Source organism: Cygnus olor, chromosome 4, assembly GCF_009769625.2.
Source record: "Cygnus olor isolate bCygOlo1 chromosome 4, bCygOlo1.pri.v2, whole genome shotgun sequence".
Taxonomy (NCBI): Eukaryota; Metazoa; Chordata; class Aves; order Anseriformes; family Anatidae; genus Cygnus; species Cygnus olor.
Window position 1 is genome coordinate 69,257,362 of NC_049172.1, and position 14,290 is coordinate 69,271,651.

General features: G+C 37.3%; 1 protein-coding gene across 1 annotated transcript in view; it reads left to right on the forward strand.

Annotated features, from left to right (window-relative positions):
* LETM1 (leucine zipper and EF-hand containing transmembrane protein 1) overlaps window positions 1-14,290 on the forward strand; it is a 30,498-nt gene that overhangs the window by 1,278 nt on the left and 14,930 nt on the right. Inside the window, exons 2-7 of the mRNA XM_040556041.1 lie at window positions 2,253-2,310; window positions 3,693-4,149; window positions 7,929-8,072; window positions 9,848-9,985; window positions 13,008-13,211; window positions 13,686-13,805. Coding sequence (XP_040411975.1) covers window positions 2,253-2,310; window positions 3,693-4,149; window positions 7,929-8,072; window positions 9,848-9,985; window positions 13,008-13,211; window positions 13,686-13,805 — 1,121 coding nt within the window. The remainder of the gene's footprint in view (window positions 1-2,252; window positions 2,311-3,692; window positions 4,150-7,928; window positions 8,073-9,847; window positions 9,986-13,007; window positions 13,212-13,685; window positions 13,806-14,290) is intronic.

The following is a 14,290-nucleotide window of genomic DNA, read 5'->3' on the forward strand; positions in this document are numbered from 1 at the left end:
GTATTAGTCTGTTATTAATGCATCATTTTATATCATTTTTTGTATAGTGGCTTGCTTTACTTAGCTCATCTTCTTTGCTTTACGTGTAAGTAATCTAAGATTAAGTTAAAGCTAAGTGCTTCTAAGAATTCTAAATGATGTTCTAGTAAAGATCAAGCTGTTAAGCACTGCAGGCTTGTAGTTTGTAGGGACTTGCTTCACGTTAGCCTTTTCTTTTTAAAAACTCTCAGAACTAACAGCACACAGATATTCTACGTTTAAAACCTCGGTTTTGATGTTCCCCTGAAATTTAAAACTAAACTTTCTGATGACCTCTTTTCCACAAGGAATATGTTTATGTGTAGCTTGTCTGCCACTGTCACTTTTCTTACTTCCAAAGCAAGTTATTCTAACACAGGCTTCTTAAATAAAGTGTTGAGTACGGTGAGCTATGTTCACCTTGTTCAGACACATTTGTCTGTCTGTCTTAACCTAGAAGCAAGGAGTATGGACATCGCTCTTTTCTGAACCAAGTGTGTATTTTCATTCAGGGACGGGTCACTCTTAGGTACGTGGCTAGAACATAGACTCGGCCAAAAAGAGCTCTTGTTGACAGAACTAGCAAGGTTGAAATGAAGTTATCCTGTAGCTTGTTCCAGTGACATCCATGTTTTCTGCGTGCCCAGTGCCGATTCACACTCCGAATGGCAGTGTGACAAGAATTGTTTGAGTCAGCATGTTTTCTTTCTTGTCGTAACTATGGAGTATTGTTCTTTGTCCCCTTCTTTAGAATTAGTGAATCCTAGCTGGAATTAAAATAAAGATAAGTGAAGTGAAAGGGCTGTGCTGTTAGTGAGCTCTGTTTAAGAAACTCCAAGTCAGCTTTGATCTTTTCCATGTCATCCCCCTTTGCTCTAGGTGCAGCTGTCTGTAAAGGTAATGTCCTCTACCAGTAGGACGCAATTTTTGGCTTTTTTTTGTTGTTGCGGGTGCAATTTTTGGTTGATTTAGGCTTTGTGTGCTTCCTGGCACTGAGGTAAGGAAACAGATTACAGTGCTGGGGCTCATCTGTCAAGATTTTGAGTACTCTTGATTTGCTCAGCTGTCCCTTAGAGTCAGGGGCATCCTTCTGAGATGGCTTGGTTCTCAGGTCGAGAAATTGAGTCACTGATCAGAATGCCTTCTCATCTTCTCGGGGCTTGATTTATGAGCCAGAAGGGACTGGCTTTTCCCTGGCTTTTACTTGCAGTGGTAGTGAGTGCCTGTTAGACTTTGATATAACTTGAGAAGGGTGAATCCTTTTCTTTTGATTTGATAATGCCACAGCTTTTGTGGTAATGATATCAAAGCCCACTGAGCATGGGACGTGATAATCCCAAATTACTGGGATATTTCTTTGGTAAGTCAGTTTATCTTTTTTCTTCTTCCTTCCGTGCTTCTTGATTGCCCTACCTGATTTTGAAGGTATCTCTTTTCCTGTAATAATTAGGCTGTGTTGTTGGGCAAGGCTTCTGCCAATCAGCTTTAGTGGTGCATTTCCTCATATACCACACTCTCTACCTCAGGTTCTGTCATAGATTATACCTTTGATGATGGAAAAGTTGACCAATAACCTTCAAAACCACCCTCATACCCTGCCATCTCTTGGCCTTGTCCAGAATTAGTAGGTGATAATCCATCCAGATCATCTCATATTGTAGTGTTGTGGAACCATTCAGAAATGACTTCTGCTTTCAGTGAGGTTTTTATGAGTTGCAGTCGCTTGTCCAAAGGACTCAGAGACTTGTTAAGGTAATTTAACAAGTTCAGGCAGTACCTCATGTTCCACAGAGTTCGACTGTATGTATGGACAGTTTGCTTGAACACTGCTGGGGATGCCAGCCACGTTACAGAGTTGCTTCCCACCTGTTTTTCCATTTCATCCTATGAGTCAGGGGATTACAGATTGAGAGAAAGGAGGAGACTGTGACATACGCTTTGGCTTCTGCTGAAATACGATGAGGTACTTAGGCTTTAGTACATCACATTGCTATCGTCAAAGCATAAAACCTTTCTTGCTTGGATGTTTGTGATTGTGCACAATCATCCGAAGTGTGAATGTGCTTACAATAAGTAAGTCCAGTTGCTGCTAAGCACCTTTTTTATTGTGTTTTTGTTGGTAGCTATTTCTTAGTAAGACCAGTCTTTTACAATCATGTTTGTTTACAATTCACTCTATGGATAAATGACTTTGTGAATTTCAGAATGAATGCTAATAACTTGTGTTTTTCTAGGTAACTTGGGAGATCGGGCATGTTTAAGCTGTACATCCCTGAGGTTGACAAACAAAATGTGAGTAAATATGATTTTTTTTCCTAAACTCAGAGCTGTACCAAATTGTCAGTTAGTATACTATAATAGAATGCAGCTTTCACTCTTGTAGACAGAAATGTGCAAAATATCAGTTTCAGTTTATGTTATAGACAGATGAAGAAGTCTTGAGTATTTACTACTCTTCGTCTGTCTGGTTGTGTGTGGGAGAAGGAAAGTGAGATCTTCCCTTTTTCACCCACTTCAACCATTTCTGTTTCCCTTATGATATGAAAGCAATAGAATATTAATCATTTGTTCTCGACTGATTCCAAGTGGCATAATGGGCTATCGTGGGCTTCTTGTGTACTTCCTCTGGGGGGTTCCACAGAGGAAACATTCAATCAAATCTAGCTTAAAATGTGTAGTTTGGTAGTTAGGAACGTAGTCATTTGAGTTGTATCTTGGTTAAACCAAGGCAGTGTGCTGTATGGTACAGCCTTGGTTGAGGCTCTCCTAGGAAGTGACGACCTCTTCTGAAAACGAATCCAGCTACTACATGTTCTTGAGACAGTTACGGAGTTGGATGTTGACAGAGTTCGTTCTTCGTTCCTTACCTGGATCACAAGGCTTACTTGAATTTTTTAATGATCTACCTTGTAATATTGGACACCTACCGCAACAGCAGGTAGATGCAATATAGGATGCTGTATGTGTATTTTATATATACAATGTAGGATATTGTATCTGCTGTTTTAAATTTGTCATTTTTCTGAAAAAATGTGAAGTACAAGCCTCCTTACGTATTTTGAGTAGTTCTAATGTGCGTGTAAATAATGTTTGAGGCTTTTGAATAATGTCTTCTGTTTACATTTAATAAAAGAAAAAGAACAAAATTCTTAATAGGGTAGAAGAGTGTTGCTCCAGTATGCGTCACCTTGGTACCACGATGGAACTTGATTTATAAAGTTTCTGCTGAAAAAGGGAAACAAGATGGATGGAGATAGTAAAAGAGGAACTCTAATGAAATTGGATTTCTGATGCTAATTCTCTCCCTGTAACTCAGCACCTGTCCCTAGTCTACAGCCTGTGGTTTCTCCAGTGTTTCCTTCAATCAGGAGAAGTAATAGAAGGGGCTTTCTGTTACTTATGGTTTCACAGGTTTATTTTCAAATGGAAGGCACTTACGGTTGCTGCTTTTTATTTAATTTGAGTAAAATAAGCTACCTTTCCAAAGTAGTTTAAGGGAAAATTCACTGCAGCTTTTTTTGCTGACCTGTTTTTTTGTTATGAAGTAAAGCTAACTATTTAGACATCCTGATTTGGGGATTCATAGGTTTTCTTGGCTTTCCTAAAATGTAGATGTTTCTCAACTGATGCAGCATCTGTTGTTAATTCTTGAATGCTTTTTTTTTCTTTTGAAGGACTGTACACTTTAAATATTGCACTAGTGTCTCTCCTGTTTATGCATACTCCAAAAAAGACCACTACTGTTGTTGGACTAGAGGATCTGAACGAACGTACTTTACTCTTATGAGCTCTTCTGGCTCATGGATGCCCCTAGCAGCAGTAGGTGTTTTAGGTCCCCAGTATCTTCCAGTTAGATGGTGGCATTCTTCACGTTCCCTTCAAGATGACTCCATAGTTGAAAAGTCACTGAAGTCCTTAAAGGACAAAAACAAGAAGCTGGAAGAAGGAGGACCTATATATAGTCCAACGGAAGTGGAAGTCGTGAAAAAATCTATTGGACAGAGGATTGTGGATGAGCTGAAGCATTATTACCATGGCTTTCGGTTACTGTGGATCGACACAAAAATAGCTGCGAGGATGCTCTGGAGAATACTTCATGGAAATACGCTGTCGCGTCGAGAACGGAGACAGGTAATGAGTAAAAACCAATTTTGTTTTAGTGACCTTACTGATCACTCAATTTATTTAAACTGAATTCATTCTTTTTGTTGGGTGTTGCTCCTAGAATTAAAATTGTTGTGTGGATTTCCCTCCTTCCTCTTCCTCCTCCTTTTAGTAACTCCCTGTGGGGTCACTAAAAACTTTTGATTTGATGAATTTGACAAATATTTCCTCATTATGTACGTAACTTTACAAAGAAATAATTAACAATTGATCATTTTCATGGACAATTTGAAAATATCACAGTTCAGTGAAGTATGCAGAAATGTTTCTTTTCCTATATTTGCAGGATTAGACAAATGACAGAAATGCACGTGTAGCAGTTTTCATTACAGATTATATCTCCTACTACAGCAGCAGTGGTTGATGGTATTTGGTCTCAGCATCTTCACTACTTATTTTTGCTCTATTCTTTATGCCAGTACAAGAGTGTATTTGGCAGCTGATCGAGCCGAAGCATTGCTCAGCAATAAATTTAAAAGTCTGTGCTGCCATAAGAGAGGAGATTATGTGGTGGGAAGAAAGAGCAGCTGAGGAGAGGGGGGGAAATGAGGACAGCAGGACTTGAGGAAGTGGCAGTTCTGGTTTGTGCCGCCTTTTTCAGAGCTTTGGAATATTGGGAAAACCAAGTGAGACAAGTTAATTCACAGTTTAAAATGGAACCAAAAATCTTCCGCAAGGCAGGACTGGAACCATTGGCTTTCCTGCCTCTTTGGTATTGGCTGAGCCATACTTGTGTGAAGTTATACAAACAACAGAAAAATATGAATAGCACGGAAATATTTCTGCTAAAAGATCAGAACTGAGTACTAGAAAGCATGTACCTGTAGTATTCATACATTATCTTCGGACAGGCATGTGCTATTTGGTCGATAAAGGGGTTTGTTCACCTGACTGCTGTTCAGTACTGCTGGTGAGCGACCAGAGTTGTATTTGTCATAGCTCCCTAGTGGTCTGGCATTTGGACTTCCTGAACTTTATTTTTTTTTGCAGACGAGCACTTCCAAATCAATTCTCCTATTTTAAGTAAAATAGGAGTTTCTCGTGCAGGTATAAGTTGGTGTTCACGTTGATGTAGCATCTCCTCTTACAGTGATTAAGTCTGTGCGCAATCCAGTGCGGAAGTTGTAGGAAAAATAGCTTTAAGAACTACAGTAATGTGATTTTCTCAATCTAGGTTGTGTACTTTCTTTATGTGGAGGTAGAGGATGTCCTGTTTCTGGAACGGAGTTGTGCTAGGCTTTGAACCCAGGGTCGGCGAAGAGCAAAACAGCCTACAGCTGAACAAAACCTTTGCACATGCTTATTTTAAACCTTTACTTTTCTTTAACACAGTTCTTTTTCTTTTTTTTTTTTAATTTAGCCTTAAGTTGAAAGAAGTCTTTAAAATAAAGAAATGTTGCTCCTGGACTTCTTAATTATATATATTCCTAAATATATATGTATATATTTATATGTATATATTTGAAGGACATACTGCTTTAAATGTATTAAACCATGTATGAACTGACAGTTCCAGAAAAATCTTATCTTCACTCAAACTGACAAATGAGTTATTTCTGCCTGCCCTTTCCTTCCTCTTTGGAGGCAATAATGGAAAGATAGCCAAGTAATCTAACCACATTAACAAGCAATTGCAGCGTGGCTAATGCAAGGGAACTATTGCTCACGTAAACCAAAAATCAGTCACAAAATTCTCCATGTGCAATTGCTGGTGGGGCTTGGATTCAACAGGAACACTGCTGTACACTTAGGAGATAAGTCAGGAAGAAGGAAAGCATGCAAAATAAAGCAGTGGCTGTTTAAGAACTACTTTCTACAGCAGGATAGCTCAGGACATTTAGGCTAGATGGCAGATACTACAGAGCTTGTGGTAAGTGTATCAACCTTAACAGACCCTCCTGTCCTGTGGGGAGAAAAAAGGGGAGCGTGTAGTGTGTGAGCTGCAGCAGCAGATAGAGCAGTCACAAGTCCTTCATGCTGTACCGCCAAACAACGTGTGTGTAATCATGCACCATTGTATTAGGTTATGTGCAGAGATGGTTTTCTTTCACTTTGATGCGGTTTCATGATTTATGGAAGCTGATCCAGGGCTGTGCTGCTGCAGAAGTCGCCAGTACTGCATGGTGCTTAAATGCAAGTGCTTCGCCCCACCCCACGCCCTTTTGGTTTGTGCTAATCCTTTTCTGCATGTCTGCATATGTATTTATGGGTTAGTTTTAGCTGGATCAGTGGTGTGCCTTCACGTTGGGACTGCTGGTGCACATTTATGACTTAATGTATTATCTTGGGTTAGTGTTACGTTAGGTTAATCCAGTTGTAAAACTGCTTCTTTATGTTTGGATTTCACCTCATACAAATACTTTCAGTATCTAAAAATAGATGCTGGATAGAAATAGGAACACTGTATTGTATTCTGTACAATTATTTGAACTTTTTTCTAGGGAAAATATACTTGTTCATATGACTTAAAATTTTCTTCTGAACTTTCTTACATCCTTTTGAACTCCCTGGTATTCATTTATCTTCTGTAGTTTGAATGAATGGAAACATCTTTGAATCCATAAACAATGGACTAAAGCTTCCTTTCTGGGAAGCTGAATTTGTTTTATACAGCAAAAAATGTCTAACTTTGGATCTGAGAAGCGTGTGCTTTCCTCAAACCGTATTTAAGATCTTTGGGTGGTTTTACGCCAAGAAAATGGTGACTAAAGTTTTATTGGTTTTGTACTCTACAAAGTGGTTCTACAGCAGCACGCAGCCTGTACAGGCTGTTTGTTGCTGCTGTTCCCCTGGATTGGTGTGAGTTTTGGGGAGGGGAGGGCGGGGAGAAGCATATATTTACTTGTGCAATAGCATTTATGTTGCTAGTTTTTGCCAATCATAACTATTTAGTAAGTCATGATGTTGACTGACAGTGCTGTGGCAGTAGTGTACGTCTGGCCTTCAGTCTCTGATTTAGGAACTGATATTATTCCCAATAATTGCTTATTTGCTTTATAAAATGAGACAGAGTCAAGCAGGATCTGCACTCCCCCAATATAAACCAAGTTATTAAGCTTCAGAGTTCTGAAAATATGATTACAGACTGTACGGCCTAGTCCATGCGCCTGTGGGTGTACAGATATCAAAAGGATAATATTTATTTCATGCAGTTCAAGATGTAGTAACTAATGCATCTGCCTGCTTCAGGGGATTACTGCTCTAGAAAAGCCGCAACTTAAAAAAATAAAATAAATAAAATCTACTGAGCTAGGCTCATTACCCTGGATTTAAATGTACATTACAATTGTTATAAGGCCGGGGGGAGGGATCTTTCATTTTATTCTTGATTACTTAGTCCATAGTAGCTCATGCATGTAAGAAGTGGTGGAGCACAAATAAAGATGAATAAAAGAAGTTAAGCAGCTTTAACAGCAACAAATGACCACCTCCTGTTTTCAGGTGCTTTTAAGAGGTTTAAATGAGATACTTGTTCAATAATCCTATTGAGACACAGTGAGGCTTTTGAAATACTTTCTATAGCATTGAAAACTGGAGAAACTCTGGCACTCTGCAGTATATAGCAACTTTAAGAAAAAGATACTAAAACCTGACTTCTTCACATTCTTTATATCTGTTATTTTAAATTTCCTTTCTAGCAAATATGTGTGTGTGTGTAACTGGTAATTTTGATGGTAATACAAAGCATTTTTGAAATAAATATATAACATTCTGCTTATTGATACACTTTTTTTTATTTCTTCCAGTTTCTTCGAATATGTGCTGACCTCTTCCGCTTGGTTCCTTTCCTCGTTTTTCTCGTAGTCCCATTTATGGAATTTTTACTTCCAGTAGCTCTTAAGTTGTTCCCTAATATGCTTCCTTCTACATTTGAGACAAAGTCTAAAAAGGTGAGTAAGGGAATTTGTAATCCAGTAAGACGTTTGGAAAAACTTAAAACTTGTCTATTAAATGTTACCTGAGCATACTTTATGCCTGCTGTGCGTGTCTGGGGAATCCTATTAACAAAATCCGTGATTTAATTCTTAATTAAAAGTTAATTAAGTGCTTTCTTTTAGCTAATATAGTTTTATAACCAACAAAAGCTGTAAAAGCTTTTTAAAATTTTTACTGGGCAGGAAAATACATGTATCATTCTAGTTCAGATCATATTTTAATTTACAGATTATTTTAGTGTGTAACAGTTTCAGGAAGAATATTTGGCAATTTACTGTTATTAAGCTGTTCTAATGATTTGGAAGGCTTTATGTTGCTATGTAAAATCATAGTATGCTATTACTAAATAAATATTTTTTTAAGTGAAAGTAAAACTTCTGACGAGGTATTAAGAGATACAGGATGGAAAAATCTACATGAGGGTTATTGGTAGCTACACATTTAAATAGGGTTCCGCAGTCAGGGTATTAAAGTAAACAGTGTTGCAGTAATTACAGAATAGCATTTCAGTTTCCTGTTTTGTCGTCTATATGGAAGAGAAAATAGTTTTGTTAAATAAAAACAGGAAAAAGCTTCTTATTTTGTGAAATAAAAATAGCAAATAATGCTCAGAAGTTATATAGGAGCAGCTAAACTTGACATACATTTGAGGCTGTGAAGGGATTCTTACGATGTTCGCTCCAGATGATCCTAGTATAGTCCTAACTATGTTTCTGAGTATTTTTTTTTCACATTCTAGTGTGTGACCTAAACTACGTTTCAGTCATATCCAACACTGATTTTAGGTTATTACTGAAGATGACTTACTGTTTGGACTACTAAATATTTTCTCTTCAGTATTGGGGTATATTTTTGATGCTGTTCTGATGATTTTGCTGTCAACGTCTAGGAATGAACCAGCGCCACCCTGGCTTTCTGTTTTGTACATGAAGGTGCTTAGCTGTTAAGGCTGTTAGCTTCTCTTATTTTTGTTTTTTGGTATCTGTTTTCTATGACTGTTACAGAGCAGAAATGAAAGCTGCAAAACTTTTTTTTCTACTTTGCATTACATTTGTCATTTTCGTAGTCTTTATTTTTGATGCACGGTTTTTTGTATCTATGCTAAATATTTAAAATAGCTTCTTACACATTGTTTGGTCTAAACTTCATTTAAGTTTTCTTGTTTAGCGCTTTGTAAAAGCAAACAGACCGTTCTCCCCTTTCTCTTAGAGCCTGACAAGTTCTCCGTATCAGAGCACAGAATAATTACATGAGGTTTGTAGGTAGTGACCTTCCAGTCAGCCACAGATAAAATCAATCATGGGGAATTGTATATGGCATTTAAGTAACTATTAATTTCTAATTCTGCAATAGATTCACCTTTTATTTTGGATGAAGTGTAAAATAGAACTTGACCTGGATACAAGAGTTGGGAGTTAGCCAAACCAAAGTTGGTTACTTTCTGTTTTCTTGTTCCTAGGTGGGTGGGTTCATGTTAGTAGTAGTGGGTGAGGCTACTCATGTTACACTTTACTCTGTTGGCATTGCACCTCGACCTTTTTAGCTGTTCAACCTGAATTTCAGTGTGTTTTGGTGTTTTTTGGTATAAATGCATATTCTCTTGTGACGTGTGTGTTAACAGCAGAAGTTTAGAAGCACTGCAGATAACTTGTCTGAGGGCAGAAAAAGTGGTATTTACTTGCATGTATTTTTGGAAGGAACATTTAAAACCAAACTTTTTTTTTAACAGGAGGAGAGATTGAAGAAACAACTGAGAGTAAAGCTTGAATTGGCTAAATTCCTTCAAGACACGATTGAGGAGATGGCCTTAAAAAATAAAGCAGCCAAAGGAAATGTTACAAAAGATTTTTCAACTTTCTTTCAAAAGGTAAAAAAAAAAAAAAAAAAAAAAAAAAAAAAAAAAAAAAACTTGATATTTTGTTTCGTCTATGGTGGTTGGCATTTCTCTTTCCTTTGGTTTACATATCATCAACTACCTGTTCTGTTGGATTTGAAAGAGCAGGGTGTAGTATTTTCTTCAGGATTTCTTTTTGGCAAGTAATATTTCAGAGTGCTGAAGCCTCACTGTTTTTAGCTGTGGTATTCTAGCTGGTACTTTTACTCTCTCCTTAATTCTAGAAGGAATACACTTGTGCTCATTCTCTTCGTGTTCTTACCTTATCTCTTTGTTAATGAGTTAATTCTAACATCCAGAAGACTATGTATGTGGTGTTTACACATAGTTTTTGGCTTGGTTTTGTGAACACTGGGTATAAAATGTGAAAAGAAATAAAAGTTCTTTGCTAAGTACCTGATTAAAATTCAGAGGAGGAAATGTAAAATTTGCTCTTTTTTGTCATATTTAATCCTATCTTCATTTTTTTTTAAACACAGTTTCTATGAGATGCTGACAAGAATTTAGGGATTTGCTAAAATATGAGTATTATGTTTGGTACAAGTATTTTCTATTATCACACGTGCTGGAACATTGACTGAATGTCAGATACCTCCCTCATAAGTTGACTGCCTTTAGGTTTGATGGCATTTCCTTTCACGAAGTTGTAGGTAAGGTATTCTCTGGAGAGATGAAAAATACATTCATAAATCTTCTCAGGATAGGATTCATCTCAGTCCACTCACACTTCTGATTTCTGTAATTGTGGGGCTGCTGAATTGAGACAATGACCATCTGCTGCTGCCAGGTGTTTTTCTGAAAGTAAAAGTGTCATCTCTGTTCTTGAGGATGAGTAGGAATGGCTGAGAGTTTTAAGCAAAGACATGGGCTCTTGCCCTTTGCGCAGAAAGACACACAAGCCTAGGGATTTCAGAGCTGAACTTTTCAAGGCTTGTTAGTTAGCTTGAGCTTTTCCTGCTTGTGAGTGCAGAGACTAAAGTTTTTAAAGGGTGGGGTAATGAGTTGATGGCAGCAAGTGGGGTACTTCAGATAATGGTATTGCTGTTGGCAAGTTGTGCCAGTATCTGCTTGCAAAGTCCATGTACTTTGAAGCTTCTTTGCAGTCAACGGTTTCTGTCCTTTTTCATCTGCAGAAAATCTCAAGTGATTAGTTACCATGGCTAGTAGCTGAAGCATTAAAATTTCTGTCTGCAGACTCTGGGAGCATGCCACTGCCATGATTCATATTTGGAACATTTCATTTTCTTTTGAGAGAACTACTAAGAATTTAAATTCAGGGGTTAATTTCTATGGAAGTTAATGACGTAACACTCCACTATTGCTAGGGGGAGTTCCAAGCTCCTGCAATGACTAAAAGGAAGCTTCAGGCCCTGCTTTCCTTATGTGTGGGTGTGCTTTTTACAGCCATAACTTTCTCATTTGTGCCATGGAGATGAACTTTGATGTCATTTCACTATCCTAGAAAATAAATGTCAGAGTAAAAAGAAGGTTAAATGCTTCCCCACTGCTTCTGCAGTGAAGTATTTGTTTCTACAGGATCCACTGATTACAGGCTTTAACAAGTTTGCTTCAGAACTGTCTTGTTTTGTAGCGCAAATTGACACTTCATCATGAGCTCTAAAGAAATAGCGTGGTTTTTTTCCCCTCTTTCTCTATGTATTTTGTCTCTGCCAAAATTCAGCTTTAAGCAAAGAAGAAAATACTTCGAGTGTTTTCACAAGGTTCCAGTATTGGCTCCTGTGTTGAAGGAGCTGGTGAAGTGGAGTAATGAGGCCTTTGACCTTCCTTTCTCAGAGTTAGTTTCTCTGCTACACAACCATCGTGGAAGTTAATGGATTCAAAACCATCCAAATCTTTATTTTTTATTAATTAGCTATTGATTAAAAGCGTCGACAACAAGTAGGTGTAATAAATCAGGCTATATAGGTAATACTAGATTTTAGACTGTATTTGCTATCAGTTAACTTGCAGGGCTTTAAACAGGTAGATGGATTGGGAATATTTTTTTTTTTGATATCTACTGTTTAGACTGAAGGTGTTAAGTGGCTGGAAGTTAGTCTTTGATTGTTAGGTTCTGTAAACTTTTGATTCAGTAATATCACCAATAAGCACTTAATGGTGTACTTAAAATAGAAAAATCAACAGCATTATACATAACAAAGTTCTACTATGCCCTGATAAGAGTAAGGATTTTTTTCCTGCTTTGAACTGTTGTTTTTGCTTCTAGTACTTCAATTTAATTACTGTGAAGTGCACATTATTTAAAGGTTTAACTTCGCATTTGTATACGCATTTACATGGAACCTTCCATCTAGATGTATTCAGTGTTTTGCCAGATAGTGGTTTATGCTTTGGAGTAGCTTCAAGTGTATTTGCATTGAGATGCTGCAGAACAGCTAGGAACTTGAAGCAAAACAATATTGTAACAGCCACAGTTGTGGAGAGAATTTAGGTAGGCAAGTTTCCAAATTATCATTTTATAGGGACCCCAATGTTGCAAATATTTGCAATTGGGAATCGTGGCATGCTTCTCAGCGTATCTTAACAGGCTGATGCTTTCAACATGCTTTATGTTTACTAAACGTGGTACCAGAAAGAGTACTTGCCTACATGACTTCCGTAGCAACTGTTCTTCTGTACTTCTCTTAGGTGTATTGAGGTATTTCAAGCCAGTGCCAATTCAGAGAAAACTACTCATTAGTATGCACATGCATCTAATTGTTGGTTTTAATAGGTTTTATCTAGCTATGTACATTATGCAGTGCTGTTGGGAACTGTTAACACCATCAATTCTGTTGCCTTTTATAGTAAACACATTTTTTTGAAAAAAAAAAAAAAAAAAAAAAAAACAACCAGGACTTCCTTATATCCTATTTCCTATTACGAAAATTGAGGCGGAGTACCTGACAAATGAGAACAGTTCTTATTGTTCAAAATAATGCCCAGGCATGGAATTTGCTTTGAAAGGCTTTTTGTTTCTTTGTTTTTCTTACAGATCAGGGAAACTGGCGAAAGACCCAGTAATGAAGAGATCTTAAGGTTCTCAAAACTATTTGAAGATGAGTTGACACTGGACAATCTAACCAGGCCTCAGCTGGTGGCACTTTGTAAATTGCTGGAACTTCAGTCAATTGGGACAAATAACTTCCTCCGTTTCCAGTTGACTATGAGGCTGAGAAGTATAAAAGCAGATGACAAAGTGAGTCATTCGAAATATGTACTGGTTAATAATGTTTGTGTGTAAGACTGAGTGTATTTATGTAAACTTTTTCTAAGTGTTTTCCTGTTTTTGTCTTAATTATTTTTGAGCTAACTTAAAAAGGCTTAAAGAGTTTTTGAAATCTTATGTCTCTCTAAAGAAAAACCTGCCATTTTTTACCTACCATTAATTACAATAAAATTAATCATATTAAAAAGAAGAGCATTTCTATGAAACTATAACTTGTGAAGGAGCTAATAGAAATCAAACTCGGAGAGAGATTGGCATTACCATTATGGAGCTGTTAAGATTACGGTATAATGTTCACTGCTGTTTGAAAAGTCCAGGCTGTTTTGTGTTATTGCAGCAGCCTCTAGTGGCCGTTGTAAAAAATACAGACTTCTGGGAGTGCGTCGATGGTTGTTTTTCATTTTTGAGCTGTTACACGGTGAGTTTATTTTACGTTTTGTGCAGCTGATTGCTGAAGAAGGAGTTGATACCCTGACTGTTAAAGAACTGCAGGCAGCGTGTCGTGCACGAGGAATGAGAGCCCTTGGTGTGACAGAGGAGCGTCTCAAAGAACAGCTTAAACAGGTACGTTTTTGCAGCATTGAATGCACAGGCTTAATTTTAATTGCTAGCTATGATTTTTGTTATGATTCTGATAAGATATTTTGATTCTGTTCTTATTAAGGGCTGGGCTAAAACAGTCTCCTTAATAAGCTTTTGTCATGTGTACTGTATAAGTACATAGTAGCAGTGGGCTTCTGGTTTTCAACTGGGCCATGATGTTTTGTTGATGCAAATACATACATAGACTTAAATATGTTTTTAATTTTGCCTTTGTCTGTTAACTATCTGTATTACTCTGTAAAAAAAACTTTTCTCTAAGTATATCTTGGAAAAAAGAAATTTTGTCTTTTGGTTGTCTGGTTCAGAGGTTTAGAGGAAGATGCATAAGAAACAATATACTTCCTCAAATATTCTGTACTTCTTCAAACAAAATACTTCTTCAAATACTTCTTCAGTGCAATCTCTTTAATTCTTTGCTGGTTATAGGCTGTAGCTCCTGTGCTAGG